Source organism: Debaryomyces fabryi (assembly GCF_001447935.2).
Source record: "Debaryomyces fabryi strain CBS 789 chromosome Unknown contig00089, whole genome shotgun sequence".
Lineage (NCBI taxonomy): Eukaryota > Fungi > Ascomycota > Pichiomycetes > Serinales > Debaryomycetaceae > Debaryomyces > Debaryomyces fabryi.
Window position 1 is genome coordinate 1 of NW_015385515.1, and position 16989 is coordinate 16989.

The 16989-nt window shown below is 34.1% G+C and overlaps 9 protein-coding genes across 9 annotated transcripts; 4 read left to right on the plus strand and 5 right to left on the minus strand.

The window, feature by feature from the left end:
• Positions 1-306: 306 nt before the first annotated feature.
• AC631_03822 (uncharacterized protein) lies at positions 307-1785 on the plus strand (the record flags this gene model as incomplete). Its single annotated transcript, XM_015612651.1, has 1 exon — positions 307-1785. The coding sequence occupies one exon, from the start codon at positions 307-309 to the stop codon at positions 1783-1785; it is 1479 nt and encodes a 492-aa protein (XP_015466497.1).
• Positions 1786-1999: 214 nt separating this feature from the next.
• Positions 2000-4609, minus strand: OSH3 (oxysterol-binding protein related protein; the record flags this gene model as incomplete). The annotated part of the gene is made up of 1 exon (XM_015612652.1): positions 2000-4609. One exon carries the CDS (start codon positions 4607-4609, stop codon positions 2000-2002), a length of 2610 nt encoding a protein of 869 aa, XP_015466498.1.
• Positions 4610-5376: 767 nt separating this feature from the next.
• Positions 5377-7110, plus strand: AC631_03824 (uncharacterized protein; the record flags this gene model as incomplete). Its single annotated transcript, XM_015612653.1, has 1 exon — positions 5377-7110. The coding sequence occupies one exon, from the start codon at positions 5377-5379 to the stop codon at positions 7108-7110; it is 1734 nt and encodes a 577-aa protein (XP_015466499.1).
• Positions 7111-7317: 207 nt separating this feature from the next.
• AC631_03825 (uncharacterized protein) lies at positions 7318-8538 on the minus strand (the record flags this gene model as incomplete). The annotated part of the gene is made up of 1 exon (XM_015612654.1): positions 7318-8538. One exon carries the CDS (start codon positions 8536-8538, stop codon positions 7318-7320), a length of 1221 nt encoding a protein of 406 aa, XP_015466500.1.
• A 233-nt stretch (positions 8539-8771) lies between these two features.
• On the minus strand, positions 8772-9797 carry AC631_03826 (uncharacterized protein; the record flags this gene model as incomplete). Its single annotated transcript, XM_015612655.1, has 1 exon — positions 8772-9797. One exon carries the CDS (start codon positions 9795-9797, stop codon positions 8772-8774), a length of 1026 nt encoding a protein of 341 aa, XP_015466501.1.
• A 346-nt stretch (positions 9798-10143) lies between these two features.
• On the plus strand, positions 10144-10560 carry AC631_03827 (uncharacterized protein; the record flags this gene model as incomplete). Its single annotated transcript, XM_015612656.1, has 1 exon — positions 10144-10560. The coding sequence occupies one exon, from the start codon at positions 10144-10146 to the stop codon at positions 10558-10560; it is 417 nt and encodes a 138-aa protein (XP_015466502.1).
• A 120-nt stretch (positions 10561-10680) lies between these two features.
• AC631_03828 (uncharacterized protein) lies at positions 10681-12756 on the plus strand (the record flags this gene model as incomplete). The annotated part of the gene is made up of 1 exon (XM_015612657.1): positions 10681-12756. One exon carries the CDS (start codon positions 10681-10683, stop codon positions 12754-12756), a length of 2076 nt encoding a protein of 691 aa, XP_015466503.1.
• SPO75 (Spo75p) lies at positions 12757-14991 on the minus strand (the record flags this gene model as incomplete). The annotated part of the gene is made up of 1 exon (XM_015612658.1): positions 12757-14991. The coding sequence occupies one exon, from the start codon at positions 14989-14991 to the stop codon at positions 12757-12759; it is 2235 nt and encodes a 744-aa protein (XP_015466504.1).
• Positions 14992-15588: 597 nt separating this feature from the next.
• On the minus strand, positions 15589-16965 carry AC631_03830 (tRNA (guanine) methyltransferase; the record flags this gene model as incomplete). The annotated part of the gene is made up of 1 exon (XM_015612659.1): positions 15589-16965. The coding sequence occupies one exon, from the start codon at positions 16963-16965 to the stop codon at positions 15589-15591; it is 1377 nt and encodes a 458-aa protein (XP_015466505.1).
• Positions 16966-16989: the final 24 nt, after the last annotated feature.

Consider the following 16989-nt stretch of genomic DNA (forward strand, 5'->3'; position numbering starts at 1 on the left):
ACCTAGTTTTTTTATATTTTTAATATCTATCATTATTGACCATATAGAATACAACTTAACTTATAAGCATTTTTCTATTTCAAACAAATGAGTACTTTTTTTACTTTTTCAAACAAAGCAGTCTTTCAATTTCTCTATCAACAACTGTTTATACCATATAGTCCAGTACCTATTTTGAAATCGTTATTCAATTGTCGTGCAGTAACCGGACCGAGGTCAGTACTCCGGATTTTAGCATTCATAGATTAGAATGAACAACTTTTATGTTGTTGGAAAGTTCAAGATATAGATGATATTGGTTATATAATGTCAGACGATATTAAAGATGCGGTACATGGCGTTGAAAAGGAGCTTGAGAACGTTTCGTTATCTTCAAAAGACATTTACTATCGCTATGATGATGAAATTAAGATAACAGACTACGCTACTTCTTTCAATTCAAATAATCAGAACTCTAAGCCAGACTTACGAAATATAAAGTATAAGACGTCTACGGAACATTTGAATTGTCCTGTTTGTCAGCAACCTTTTTTGGAGCCATTAACGACGATATGCGGGCATACGTTTTGTAAGAGCTGTATATATGAATGCTTTAAAGCGTTCAACGGGGATATTAACGATGGCTTAAAGGGATCATGTCCTTTAGATAGAACACCATTGGATGCATCGAATGTGAATGACTTGTTTCCCACACCTTTACTTGTTACTAATTTAATTGATGACCTTCAGGTTTACTGCTTGAATCATGAACGAGGTTGCAAATGGAATGGGTGTCGCTGGGAGTTAGAGCACCATGTGATATCAGATTGTGGTTATACAGGTGTTCACTGTAATGGGAAAAGGTATATAAAAAAGAACAACAATAAAGAAAATAATGAAAATGGAGACGGCGATGGCGAGTACGATGGTGAGTACGATAATGAGGAAATTTGTACTTTGACAGTAGAAAGAAGATTTCTTTCTGATAATGAAACAGAATGCATACACAAAGTATTCCAATGTGAATATTGTAATGCCGATCTAACAAAGATGTCCGAGGAGGTACATTTGTCAAATGAATGTTTGTACAATTATCAGACATGTGAGTTGTGTCTAAACGATATGATAGCGCTCAAGAATTTAAATAAACATAAAGAGAACTGTTCAAAGATCCGCCATTTCAGGTGTCCGGCCCACGAAATTGGTTGTAACTGGATTGGAAATAATGAACCTGCGTTGGAAATCCATGTACAAAAAAACAATTGTCAGTTAAACCAACTATTGCCCTACATTAACACCCTCAATGAAAAAATAGATTCTGTATCTACAGAGAACAATTTTTTGCAGAAACAAATCAATAAGATTTTGAGTCTGATAATTCAAGGTAAGATAACAAATTTAGGCTACAATGAGCCAATTGAGGAAATAAACAAGTACAATTCATCAATTGCGTCATTAGAAGATCAGGATAAATTGATTTATCTAAATTATGAGATTGATAGGTTGAAATTCGAAATGGAAGAAAAAATAATACCGTTTATAAAGAGAGAGAATTCCTCTTTAACTGATAGAAAATCAATAATGAATGGTTTGGTTAATGACAATTTTATGATGAAAGATGATTTAAGTTTGCAAAGAGTTTTGATTAATAGCTTGCGAAAGCAGTTGCAATTTTTATTATTTACTAGAAATTCGAGAAATATGAACGGCTCAACGCTTAATTCGGGCATGGACTCAGAAAACTTGGATCTTTTTGATATGCCCTCAAGAAACAATTCTGAAGAAAGACTAAACCTTAAATTATAGTTACTTATTATTTTATTTTGTTTTAGTTAGTAAAAGTTTTTATTTATGCTCGCAGTTTTTTCGCAAAATTTCGAAAATTTTATAATTTTTGCAGCTTTAATTAAAACTTTATTAATAGATTTAACATATAACTTCAAGACTATAAAACAAATACTAAAAAAATATATATAAATTTTAAAAATGCTAAAGAGTTTCAATAACTGAGTAAGTTCGCTCACCACAAACTTGGTAAGTCGTCCCAGTCATTATTTTCTCTTCTATTCCAATAACTTTTTTCACCTGTTATGTAAACCCATTCACCGGTCTCAGGATACTTTGGATCACCCCCAACTTGCGTAAAGAACTTAGGCTTGTATTTTTCACCGCTAACTTCTAATTCTTTTCGCTTTTCCCTTTGCACATCCTCAATACTAACTTTAAGTATCTCCGCCTTAGCTACGTCACCACTTCTGTACACTAAGATATCTGGTCTAAATCTGGTATCAGTTGGCGGTAAGTGACCTCGTTCAATATCTGTGATTTTATTCAATGAACCGGCATATTTGGTAAACCCATACTTCTTTGCGTAGTTGGGCAATACTTCACCTACAGTCCAAATTAATTTTTCAGTCGTATTGGTTTTCAAAATTAATGATTCAGTCCACTTACCGCTTACTGAATATGGTAACTGTGTCCTATTGGGGCCAATAGCTTTAATGGTTAAATCTTCAGATCTTCCACTAAACATACCACTTTTTGCAAAATCAACAATTGCTTTGAATCCGGTAGATGATTTCACAGTTATTTCTGAAGAGGGTTCAGAATATTTTTCACCGGCGATAATATTTTTCAATAATGTTATTGGCTGATTCCAGGTGAATAATTCACCTGTTGACTTGATAGTTAATTTGCAGGCACCGTTTGTAAAAACTTCAAAGTTTTTACCCCAAAACTTTTGATTTGGAGCTGGGCTAAATGAGAAGGACCAATCTTTGGATTCAGCAAAAATAGCAAAGACTGGCGGCCTATGGCTAACTTTTTCACTTAAAAATCGTATACCATAATCTTCACGAACTAATTCATATGTTTCTCCTAATATTGGATTAAAGGGCTTACGAGCGTTTCTTTCCCGAACTCTCATAGGGGAAAGAAAGCTCACCGCAAAAGCTGCAATTCTTAGTATTCTTTCTCCTGTAGTATCTTCACAGTTTAGCTGTAATGCATTATCAATCAATTCACTGTATTCAAATATTTCTGCATACTTCTGCAAAATTGAAATTGGCTCATTGATATCGACAGGCATGCGAAGTGTTGATAAATCTTTTCCAACATTCTTTCTTACGAATCCTAATATGCTAGGTGGTTGATGTTCGCAAACAGGAATATCACAATCACGTTCAACCGGATCATGTGGTAAAGGATACAAATTATTATCATTATCATTCGAGGTAGGTTCCGCTATTGAGTTGTTGATAACGGTAGTTTCAAGATAATCATCATCATCATCATCATTTGAAAAGGAAGAAGAGGAAGAAAGTGATTCTTGTTCTTCTTCCTCATCAATACTTTCATCTGAGTATGTGTTAATTGATTGTTTTGTATTTGGCTTATCCAATAATACTACACCAGAGTTCATTGCATCAATGTACTCTTTAGCATCATAAAATTCATTAGAAGAAAAGACAGAATGTGCATCACCAGCAGAGCCTCGGGTAGCCCCGTTAATTGATATAGCAGACTTCAACTTATCAAGTGCATGCTCTATTTCATCGGAAATTCCCAGGATATTTAAAATTAATGATTCTGAAGAAGCATCATTTTTAAATTTTAGGGTATTTAGCTTCTGAGAAATCGTCTCTAAATCATGTACAACAGAAGCACTATCAGGTTTGACAGGTGACTTCTCAGGAATATCCATTTCACATGCATATTGTGATTTCTTAACTTCGTTGAAAGCTTCGACCCATAGATTGAAATCTTGCGGATTAAGCGTTTTTAAACACCAAGCTTCCATTCCTGAATCAATGATAATTTCTCTGTTTTTAGCATTTGCACTAACTATAGACTGTTTTATTGGCATCTGTCCCCTCAATTTATTATCATTTACTCTGAAGTATGACAATGTGCCATGGTGGAAATTAAGTATGAAAAATCTCTTTACAAAACCTTGTAGCTTCTTTCTTCTCTTTTTCAATAGTACTGATTGTAATAATTCTTCATTGTTGGCCCTGGAGTTGTTGGGCGTTGGGACTTGCAAGTCTTGGCTGCCAGAGCTTTCACCATTGCGAAGCTTTAATTCAGTACTAGATTTCCTTTGAATTGTCAGTTTGCGCCTATATATACTATTCTTTCCAGGACTAGCAAACAAGATTTTTGAAGTGAACAAAATCTTTTTCAGAATAGTTTTGGAAAACGAATTATCAAATATAAATGCAAAAACACCACCCTTCTCTATTTCGTATTTTCCATGAACCAACTCATCAGATATCAATTTCTTGTAATCTTTCACTAATGTTAAATCAGAATGATTTAAATTATTAGTAAATGTATTTGACCGAGACCGTGTCTTGTACACGTTGGAATTGGCCAAGTTGACCGACGAAATATTACTTCCTAAGCTATCCACGCTCCCATTTAAAGCATCATCCTTACTTAAAGATGATGTAGACCGTGGAAGTGAATTCTCCGGCGCTTCCTTTGTACCGTCGGATGATTCATTTTTACGATAAATCGCAAAATTGATTGATTTCTTTAGTGGTTTGACTTGCCAGTCAATGATGCTATTATCGGGAGCATACACCCATTTAACTAAAAAATCTTTAGAATGAACTTCTAATGTTTCCATACCAGCTCTATATACGCTTTATATCTTTATTGCACCTCAAATTGCCGACTTTCCACCACTTTATATCCGCTTTATTGATCAATCTTAACATATGATATTGAGTCTCCGCTTGTAGAATCCAATAATAGAAATTATATACAGTATTTAAAATACTACCTGTGCACAAGCTTAATATTTTATGTGACAATTTAATTTAGCGAAAAATAAAGATCATAAGAAAGGTTTTGTGGTCTAGTTGGTTATGGCATCTGCTTAACACGCAGAACGTCCCCAGTTCGATCCTGGGCAAAATCATTCTTTTTTTTCTCTTACCTCCACGCACTTTATTGGTCGAGTCAAAGATAAGAAAAGAGTCATTATAATCCTTTATTTATAAATATATTATCTTGACGATAGATTTTCATGCAATTGGATTTCTTCCATTTGCTTGCATATAGTTGGAGGGTAGTAGAATATACTTTTCAGCCTTTCAAACGACGAAACTGAATATAGTATGAAAAATTGATTGCAAAAGTCTCTTTTTGAGGACAGAATAATGCAACATCGCTATCTTAGAGTGATATATAGCATGTAGTATATTCTTCCGTCATATTAGTATTTATGGAATAATTACATCTTTATCTATGAAAATCGAATGTTTCTGATTGGGGAATCCACATTTGAGGAACTCGGGAAATAAAACCGAGAACTATAAATAATCCAAGTTTCGCACCTATACGAGGTATTTTTGAAAAAGCCCAACGAAATATTGATAAGAATTTAGTACAATGGTCAGTATAGAAGATCCAACTCTAAATCCCAATATAATTAAGGATCAGTCCGCTGGAGAAGCAGGAATAATTGCTGGAGATATTGCGGGAGAAAACGAAGGATTATTAAATAAGTCAAAAGATTCCAGCTATCAGGCGATTAATGGAGCTTCAAATTCAGACGAGAATTATGATGATAGCGAATATGCATTGCCTAAGGCACAATTGTATACTATTGTTTCTGGGTTGTTTATGGCATCATATTTGGCAGCTCTAGACACGACGGTGGTTACAACTTTGTTGACTGTGATCGCTTCAGATTTAAATGCAGTTTCCAACATTTCGTGGATTGCCACGGCCTATCTTTTATCATGCTCTGCATTCCAACCACTTTTTGGAAAGTTGTCTGATATATTTGGAAGAAAAATTTTATTGGTGCTTTGTAGCATTTTTTTTCTGATTGGATGTATGGTTTGCGTTACGGATTCTTTAATGTGGCTAGTTGTAGGAAGATTCATTACTGGGATTGGTGGTTCTGGATTAACCACTTTAGGGACAATAACTATGTCAGACTTGATTCCGTTAAGAGAAAGGGGGTTATACCAAGGATTGGCTAACGTTTTTTTCAGTCTTGGGGCTGCATCAGGAGGTGTATTAGGCGGTATTGTCGCAGATTCTTTAGGCTGGAAATATGTGTTCATTTTACAGGTTCCGTTAGGTGCGTTGGTAGGGATCGTTCTTTGGTGGAACTTGAATTTACCAAAGGGCTCCCCTGGCTTGGGTACTCCTGGTGTAGACATTAAATCCAAGTTGAAGCGTATAGACTTTTTGGGCTCTTTCTTTTTGATTACATCTCTCATGGGCATTATGATTGCCGCATCATTAGGAGGTAGAGACATTGCCTACTCTTCCTATACATTTATTGGCTTGGTACTCGTATCTTTATGTTTATTGGGATTTTTTCTCTATACGGAGGCTTACATTTCTGCTGAACCTATATTGCCAATTGAATTGATAACCGAGAGAACAATTTTATCGTCATCTTTAACCAATTGGTTCTACACTATGGCAATTTTTCTGAATTTGTATTATTTGCCGGTGTATTTCTCGTCGGTCATGGGTTTCTCTGCCACGCAAAATGGTTTACGTTTGATACCTAATTTCTTTGGAGTTTCCACTGGCTCGGTTTGTGCTGGTATATATATGAAACGCACTGGCCGTTACTATAGTTTTGCTGTATTAATGGGTGTTATTTCAATTCTTGGGTTTGCTAATATTATCTTAATCAACCCAAATGTTTCCGAATTCCGTCAATTTACGTTTTTGTTACCATCTGGGTTTGGTTATGCGGCAATGTTAACCGTTACATTATTGTCTTTGATTGCAGCTGTGCCAACAAAATTCCAAGCCTGTACGACATCAATTCAATATACATTCAGATCTACAGGCTCAACGTTAGGTGTTTCAATGGCCTCTGCTATTTTCCAGAATATTTTAAAGGGTCAGTTAACTACCAGAGTCCACAATTTAATTCCTAATATCCATAAAGCTGACAAGATTATTTCCAGAGCATTAGAAAATACTAACTATATTAAGGAGGCTCCAAAGATCGTTCAGGGCGCACTTAAAGAATCATATGGGTTAGCTTGTAAAGGAGCCTTTAGTTTTAGTTTGATCACAATAATTTTAGGTGTCACTTGCTCCTTATTCATGAGAGAGCATGTCTTACATTCGAGCATAAGCAGAGGATAATGATGCTTATATATATATATAATTGTACTAAATAATATATAGAGACAAAAGTAGATCGCACTGGGGTTGACAATAACTCCAAAAAACTAGCACATAGTAGATTTTAATACCAAAAGGCATGGCTCTTAAACTCTTGCTTTCCGAACTTCTATTAACATTATTTTTCAATATGAAAGATGCATGAGGTACATAATAAAATAATTCTCTTTAATCTCTTGTTCTGATATTTATCAAAATAATTGATATTAGTACACTTATAACCCCTAAGAAATAAAACAATTTAGAGTCTGGGTTGGACGTTGTCCCATATAACCTCGCAAGAATATAGTCACACATAATGGTTATAGGAATTGAGCTTGTAAATGCTAATGATGTGAAAAATGGACTAGTTAACAACATCGCTAAAATAGCAGTATAATCAGAAATAACTGAGAACAAGCCATTTATCATAATCAGAATAATAATTTGCTTGTTGGGAGGTGGGAACTCAAACTTCTCGATTTCGAAATAATCGATTATAAACAATATGGGGATTCCTGTTACGAAGGTAAATAAACCAACAAAACCAAAAAGCCTTCTTTTGTTGGTAGTCTTGTTAACTATGCTATATTTTACTTTCATCATTATAAGATATAAAGCATACATTAGTGCTCCACCAATTGCTAGGGAATTACCTAATATTGGGTTCTTTGGTTTAAATTTTGGATCTCCACTATCCCCTTTTTCATTTGACTCACTGCAATTGATCAAAATAATACCCATAGTACTAAAGAGTATACAAGTTACTTTTTTGAAGGTAAAATGATCAATCTTAAGAAAGGTTCCTATAATCAACGTGAAAGAAGATGTAGTGGTCCCCAAAATAGCTTGATTCGAGGCGGAAGTAAATTGTAAACATACCATGACAAAAACATTGTATAGGTAATATATTATGGCTATCTGGAATGATAATGCCGTAATTTCCTTCCTGGTCATTTCGACTGGAATATCTGAAAACAGGTCTTCATTCACCAATTCATCCAACGATTTGTAGTCAACCAGGAGACCAGAATTAGATAACACCCCTAAAAGTTCTGGGGACGACAAATGATCTTGATCCTGTTTTCTGTTCATTATAATATCTATGAGATCGGGCAACAACAATGAACTAAAACATGATCCAGTAACAAACGCAAACATCCATGGCTTAGTATAATTGTCACCTTTCAAAACAATATTTACCAATTCGATACCAATCACTCCTGTTACAATTGAAATTATAATAAAGAATAACCCCCATCGAAAGTTTCTAGCCTGTCCTTTAGAGGGTGAATCATTTATGTAATTTTGTGAAAAAATTTGCTCTTCATGATGCAGAAGTTGGTTGATTAGAAGTGGCGACCTAATAAAAAGTGACACTGAAGGTGAATTAGCTTCCGTATTTATCATTATATTACCAGATCAATTAATAGATAATAGAATATATACATGGATAGAAGAAAATCTAATTATTTGTATCTCTTATCTCTATCGAAAATCACTGATAAGAACATTTCGCATCAATTCGCTACTTTCGCGATTTAGAAATTAGCGGCATACAGGAAATTAACCATACGGGATAATACTAATACATGTGAATAACACCTACTTAAAGATTACTTTAAAATTAGCATTTTGATATCCTAATACTGCCAGCCATAAGTAGCAGCTAATCTCTTATCTAAATGTTGTTTTGCAGTTAACAAGGTTGATTCTTTGTTAGCCCCTCTACCTTTTCTAGCTCTTACAAGTTCACTAGGTACTGGTTCTAAAAGAGACTCATCATTTGGATGGCTGAAAAATACAATTGAATAACGATCCTGATCTGTTTCTTGAAACTTGGCTGGAAATCTAACTCTATGGATTGTAGATTTGAGTAAGCCCGCGGTCCAATAACTTAATTGATCAGCAATATTCACCACAATAGGGGGAGCCGAGTTTGGAAATTTCTGGGAGTTAGCCGGTACAAACGGTACCGCTTCCCATTTTTTGGACACAGGAGAATAAATTTCTAAACCCTCTTGATTTTCTTGTTGAAATAATAATGTCATAGAACCGTAATCAGTGTGTGCACCAGCTCTAATGACTGCTTCTGGATTAAGGCTTTTTTGTCCTGGATAATGTAAAAATCTAAATGTAGAACCAGATTCCTTACTGGCCAAGTACCTTGAATTAAACCAGTCAATTCCCTTGCATTCATCGGTGTCCTCAATCTTTAATCCAAGTGCTAGAATATTAAGGATCTTGATTGATAAACCATATAACTTCTTGATAGTCGACTGCACCAATTTCAGACGAGCAGGATCTTCATTGAACCAGTCTGGAATAGGACGGGAAGAGAGTCCGCTCAAGAAGTCCAAGCAGCAAAAGTTGAGTGCTTCCTTTGGATCACCTTTTTTTTGACTTGAAGGATCCAAATTTTCTCCTCCATAGTTCGTGTATCCATGATTACTACTGTCTATTAAATATTTTTCCTTATAAGAGTCAGGAAGAGCAAAAAACTCTTTCGATACTTCGAATAACATGTCCACTTCTTCTTTTGAGAAATCATGTCCTTCTATGAATAAAAATCCTTGACTTGTTGCAGCTTCTAACAACTCCTCTGCAGTTTTCTCATCAACACTGGTTACATCAACTATTTTTAATGGGTTTGAAGTACTCGAGCACATGCTGGTGGGTTCTGATGCTATACGTCCTTCGATTGTTAATGGTGAAAGATTCTTGAGCTCCAATTTGAGAATTTCATTTTTACGCACAACGCCCAGAAATTAATTTTGGTCAGACAGAGTCAATTGGTTTTATATATATGATCAACTAATAATTGTAAATGAATCATCTTAATGAGAACCCCAGATCCTAAGTAACGCTTTCTTTCTTTTGTAGCTTATTTTGAAGAAGGTTGTAGTAGGTTCAAAATCTGTTCAAAAGTCGTGTATGGTAAGTTGAACCACTAATAACAAAAACACGCCAAAATTTAATTAACTAAACGCCTAGTAACGCTCTTTTATTCATATCATGTCAGACGTTATAAATACCAATGAAGATGTACCCACAATGCATGGGAATATTATACCATGTCACATACAATATAGTGGAGTAGCAAATACTAAGGACTATTTCACCCCAAGTAAAAAACAGGAAACTCAACCTACTGGAGGGCAGGTGGAAGTGGCATATTTTAGAGGATGCAAATTAGTAGGCAAAAATATGAATATTTCCAATGATTATAATGGCTATTTAATCAATAAATCAGAAAGCTTGGCCAAAGTGGATGATGAGACGTTGGAGGACTACATAACCGTGAACACATATACTCCTGTAGCCAAATTTGAAGAAATTACTGTTTATGGTCATGATACTGTACCAGAACTGACAAACCAGTGGGGGTTGATACAAGAATGGAAGGAAATAAGTGATTTGATACACTCGTAGTTATTTAAACAATATACATTTTGCATTTGATGATATTAGGGTCTTGATTTGATCACGTGTAATACATACAAGAGATCTAGTAGTTAAGATAGGAATGTATCAGAAGAGTTTTGCTTTGTTATGAATCATACTGCAGAGCATAACAATGAAGAACTATTTCTTTCAGATACTAGCTCAGAAGGAGACGTAAACGTGAAAAGAAGAAAGACAGACAAAAATGAGAGTTCTACTGATTCTGATGATGACTTTAGCGATTGGGAAGATGTTCCACTAAATGATCCTGAAACTTTGGATTCGTTTAATATAATAATAGATAATTCTAAGGGAAATCAGGAAGAAAAAAAAAACAGAGATAAATTAAGGGCTGCTATTGAGAACAAACAAAGAAGGAAAACTATACATTATCTTGGCATGATATCATATATGATGCATGGGTTTCAGCGGAACAAATGGCTCAATTCCAAAGAACTTCTAAAGAAACTAAGGAGAATGATACCTGAGTCTCTTATTAGTACAAGAGTCAAGAAGTACAACAGGGTGCTAAAAAAGTTTAGATTAGCACCAACAGATGCATCCTTGAAAAATGAAGTTTATGCAAATTTTATATATATTGTTAAGTATTTGATTAAGTGGTTTAGACTCAATTATAAATGTGATTCAAATGGTTTAAGAGTTTTGGGTTATCTTCCACGGAAATCTATTTCTTCTGAGAATATGAATGATTATTTTCCTGACTCATCTGTACCTATAAATGATTTAAAGGGGTTCATTTCAATGGCTAAAAAATTCAAGCATAATAGGGATACAGGAGCTCAAATATTTACTGCTTTATTGAGGTCACTAGGTTTTCAAGCTCGCCTTGTTTTCTCATTGCCTTTATTACCCACCAATAGACATGTTAAAATTCAACCAAAGCTAGACCACGAGAAGTTACAGCGAAATAAAGATTTTGATTTATTATATCCTTATTTTTGGACTGAAGTCATTAACCCGATAGATGAAAGTGAAATATTTCTAATAGAGAATATCTGTTTCTTTGAAGAAACCAAACGATTAGTACGTTTGAAGAGATTTACTGGATCCAATATTACTAAAGAGAATTTGTCCGAATACTACACAGATATTTACTTTCCTATACAGAATCAGTTTAATCAGATGTCCATGCATTATATTGTTGCTATGGATAATGATAACTTAATATTAGATGTGAGTGCTCGATATATGTCAGATATAAGTTATAGATGGTTTAATAGATTAGATCTTAGGACTGATTTTGGAAAAGAAGCAATGCTATTTCAATCTATGTTAAGATACTTGAATGTTCGAAACACATATCAGAGCACGAACAATAAAGAACTAGACACTTTGAGAAATATTGCTCTATTAAATTATAACATTCCTTCCAATTTCTCATCGATGAAAAGAAATCCTAATGTGGTAACAGTGTCGACGCTTAGATATAATGAGGTAATTGAACCTAATATGAAACCTATTGGTAAGGTAAAAATAGATAAAAAGTTTCTCAAGGAACCTGTCTTTTTTAAAAATTCTATTTTGGTAGGTAAATCAGAACAACAGTGGAAGTTTTTGGGTAGATCCATAAGAAATGATCAAATTAACTACCCCATAAAAATCACAAAAGCTTTGAAAAGACAGACTATACTTAAGAAGAGAGTTTTCAATGCCAATATTTTGAATGATACGCATGAATTAAACGATATAAAACTCTATGCTTTTAAACAAACCTCGCCTTATATTAAACCAAGTGTGACAAAGCTACCTTCAGGGTTTTTGCAATTACCCAGAAATGAATATGGAAATATTGAAATTTACAAACCATTTATGGTTCCTGAAAAATGTACCTGGCTTACCTTATCTAATATTGAAAATATTTTATTTGATTATCAGGTTGGCAAATTGGTACTTCCCTTTACCGATAAGGTCGAATATGTTTCAGTTGTTTCAGGATTTAATTTTACGTCAAAGCCGGGACAAGCAATACCAATTAAACGAGGTGTGTTGGTGTTAGAACAGCAGGCAGTTTTGGCAAAGAAAATTTGGCTCTATGGTAAAATGAAGCGCTATGAAATAGAGTTCAGAGATAATAGATTGCGTGCATTGGGTAACTGGAATGAAATATTGAAAAGATTGAAGATAAAATCAATGTTAGAAGAAAAATATGGTTATATGAAATAATTATTTATAGTCTGGAGGAGCATTTGTTATCTTCATGTTTATTTTCATGTTGTTGCTGAATTCTATTTTGGCACCACTTGTACTTCCTCCTTCCAAACCGTCTATCTGTGACTCAATAACTCTTATTCGATCTATGCCTAAATTAAGTGGATCTTCGGGTAGCCAAAGTTTAGGTTTCTCATACTTGAAGGCAGGATGGAGAAATAATAACTTGCGGTTCAGGTAATCTTCATTGGGCAGTTTTTTTTCCTCGTGTAGTGTATGGATGTTGTTTGGGTTTTCTTTCAAATTTGCAATAACAGCTGGGTCCCGGAATTTTTTATCGGATAATATTGGTAAATACGAGAAGTGCTTCACATATCTGTTGTATATAGTTATATTTCCAAAAATTGTTGCCAATAAGACAATACACATAACCCAGCCTTGTATAACCATCGGACAAGTATCGTTTTCATTTTTCAGTAGAAAGAAAATACCAATCAAGCAACATTCTAAACAATAGATTCCAGTATATAAATGTAATAATGCTATGGGATAATGCTTTCCTTTAGTATCTGACTCATTGGTGCGATTGTATATGTATTTTAATGCATATTTGTAGTAAAGTAACAGCAATGAAAGAATGAAAATGACGAATATAGCAATCAACGGAGAAATAACGCAGTAACATATGCCAATAGAAGCAAATACCGAATATACTGGATATATGGAACCCCACCTAATTCTTAATAAGTTAGTAATACGGTTAAATTTTTGTCGGGGAGTTTTATCTTTTATCTTATGCACCGTCAAGTGTAACAATAAGGGTCCTATTCGCAAAAAATTATTGCCGCAAAAAGCAAATGCTTTTAACGTAATATACTGAAAAAAAAAAGTTGCCGCTTTTGGTAAATTAGTTGCTAAAAGAACTGGGATTGATGTTGGTTGATCAACAATTTGTTTAAAGATAACAGTAATACTTGACAGGATAGTAACAACTAAAAATTGTTGCACGAATAGAAAAGCGAAGTACCATTGTTGTAAATTTAGTTCTAAATCAGCTCCTGATAACATGCCTTTGAAATATGTCAAGAATCTGAAAACTATTAGAACTATATCCGTTAATACAGCAAGAAGAAGCGAAGGTAAAATGCTTGAGATAGTGTCTCTAGCCTCTTCGGGAAATTTATAAATCCATTTTAAGCTTGGGATCAACTTCGTGAGCAAAGGAACTTGAGAGACTAATCCAATAAATGAGACTGGAATAACATACAATAGGATTACACTTATAAATATAAGACTGACAAAATATTTTTCAATCAAACAAGCAATAGTGTTATTACGAGCCATATTGTCCCAAAGAATATCTTTTGGGTGAATTTCGATTAACGTCAGATCTAGATTTCCTTGAATCTGAGAAAGCAAACATTGATGAGCTATATAGGCTCCCTTTTGAGATTGGAATTCAACAAATAACTTATTATGCTTTTTTAACAGACCAGTTGTTAAGGCGAATTTTTTTTTATCTATCAAGCCCTGTTTAGTGTTTAAAGTATTAATACACCAATCAATAACTGATACCCTTTTTTCGAGAAATATGATTCTAAAAAAACCAGGAAATCTTAGCCTGAAATATCGCTCAATTTTAGGTATTTTTATGGATTTGAAGTATATCGGAGGGTAAAATTTTGGATTCTTCGAATTAGCTTTGAACCCAAGACTATCTCTCATATTTTCAGGGTTATTATCAATTACTCCTAATTGTTCGGGAATGTTGGTAGTATTTTTTTTGTACTCTTTCCCATATTTCAACAAAGTGCTCTTCAAGCACGATAGTTCTGCTTCCTCTAAAAAATTTAATGCTTCCTTTGCTTCTTCCACTAACTCTAAAATATCTCTATAGTCATACAAGTACCAAATATTTTCAATCCCACCAGGAACTGTCTCGAATAAATCACAAAGTACATCCAAGTCTTGCAAATGAGGTGGTACATTTGATATTAATATAGTTTTCGAAAGAACAGAATTTCTGTGACTTTTCGAGAGTAAAAAGGATTGTCTAATTTTCACAAAAGTTTGTAATTCATATAATAGCAACCATTGAAAAAAGCCAATTGTGATTAAACTCATTATAAAATGAGCATTTAATCGATAGACCTTAGACCTCGAAATGTTTGATAAGCTAAGCTTATCTAAACCAGTTGCAGAATATTCGACACTGCTCCCAGTTACATTAATCGGAATAAGTATTATCATATTCAATGAGCCAATGAACATGAAGAAAAGAACAAGAATGCTCATATATCTAATAAAGAAATATGCATCAAGTCCCATTGATAAATAATAGCTAATACTACATCTCAACGTAGGCCAAATCCAGACCAAGAAGCCACTAGGTAAAGGTTCAATTCTTTCATTTTTGGGGACGCAGTAACTTCTCGGTTGGTATAAAGATTTAAATATGGATCTGAAAAAACAGAAAAATGTAAGCTGTACAGTACAGAAGCAAACCGAAGTGTAAACTGTTTTCAATAATAATGATAATTCAATACCTGCTGAGGTATGTGCGTATCCAGTTTGGGTTGTATTTAAGAAACCATCAAATTTTTGGGAATAAAATATTCCCATATACGTTCTTGTTAATTCACTATAATCAGACTCATCAGGTAACACAATTGTCAGCATATTTATGCAAAAAGTAAATTAATTAGTTGTGATCGAATAACCGCTGGCTAAATTGGTTGTAAAATATTTAACGGTCGCAAAATATATGTACCGCAAATCTATTCATCAAAATACATCGAATCTTTATTCAAATTTTATTGTTACAATTATATACATACATATTAACGCTTATTTTTTTCTAAATGCAACTTCTTCAGGTAATTCAAAGCTAACACAGAACATTGGTTTTGTAGGTGCTACTCTTCTTACTAAATGAAACAGACATTTTTCCAAAGGTATGTCATGCTCAATTAGCTTGACAATCTTTTTATGAATCCTTTTATAAAGCTCCTCTAACGATGGCTCAGGTTCCTCATGAGGAGAGTACTTTTCAAAACAGTGGACATTTATAATAGGCAATTTGAAATCAGGTATTTTACGAACTACGCTTTCAACTTCAGAATCGCTGTACAACCCAACAAATTCATCCAAGAATGTTAATGCAGAGTCAGGTAAATTCATAACATAATTACTGAAATATTTCGGGATGTCGACTTTTGTCACTTCATAGTCTTTGGTAGAAGTTTTTTCATTCGAATCAGCATTTATTTTCCTTCTTTTGATCAACTTCTTTTTTTCTACTGTCTTCAGTTGATTAGCCCAATCCAATAATAATTTTGGCGAGTTTCTAATAAATTCACGACCATCAAGATTAAACGCTTTGACGAAAGAATCTGTATGATTCAAGGTTATATTTTCCTTTAAGTATTTGAACGATTCTGGATTCAAGTCATTAGCCAAGACGAGTACGTCCTTCTTACCAGCCGGCACCGCAAAAGGACCGACGCCTGCAAAGACATCACCGACTACATCTTTGGGTTCGAACTGATCAATTAGTCTTTCGTGTTCCGTATTCAATCTCGAGTTCCAGTATACTTTACTAAAATCAAATCTAAAACGACAACCACTTTCACTTTGTTCAACTTGTAAATCATCCTTTCCAGCCAAAACATTCATCTTAAAGGTTCTAAATTTAGTATCAATGGTATCTACCTTATCGACGACTGTTTCAACTTTGGAATTTTTATCTAATATCACTTGCCCGATTAAACTTCCGTAGGGTTTAAATTCATTTCTCAAATTCAAGTGAGCAACATGTCCTGCTTGTGCAAACCCAGTTGGAATTTCAGTAATTAAATCTTCTGGCAAAACAGCTCTCAAAATATCATCGGTTTTCCAGAACTTGTAATCTAAATGTAAGACATATGGCTGGATATTGATATTGTATTCTTTTATTTTTTCAAGAGTTGTCGACGACAACTTCAGCTCATAATCGTTTATATCTTCTATATCTTCTCTCAATAATACTCCCTTCGAATTTCCATTAACTGGTACGATGTGCTTAATTGATGGTAAATACAAAATATCTGGCTTACAGGCTTTAACAAATTGGCCAAGGTACTTAGGATCAGGGAAGGATGCAACTAGTAATTTCACGTCCTTTTGAAAGAAAGAACGATCTAAGACTTTCATTGATCTATCTATTGGTGGGCCAAACTTGCTCATCATAAACTCTCTTCTATCCGTTTT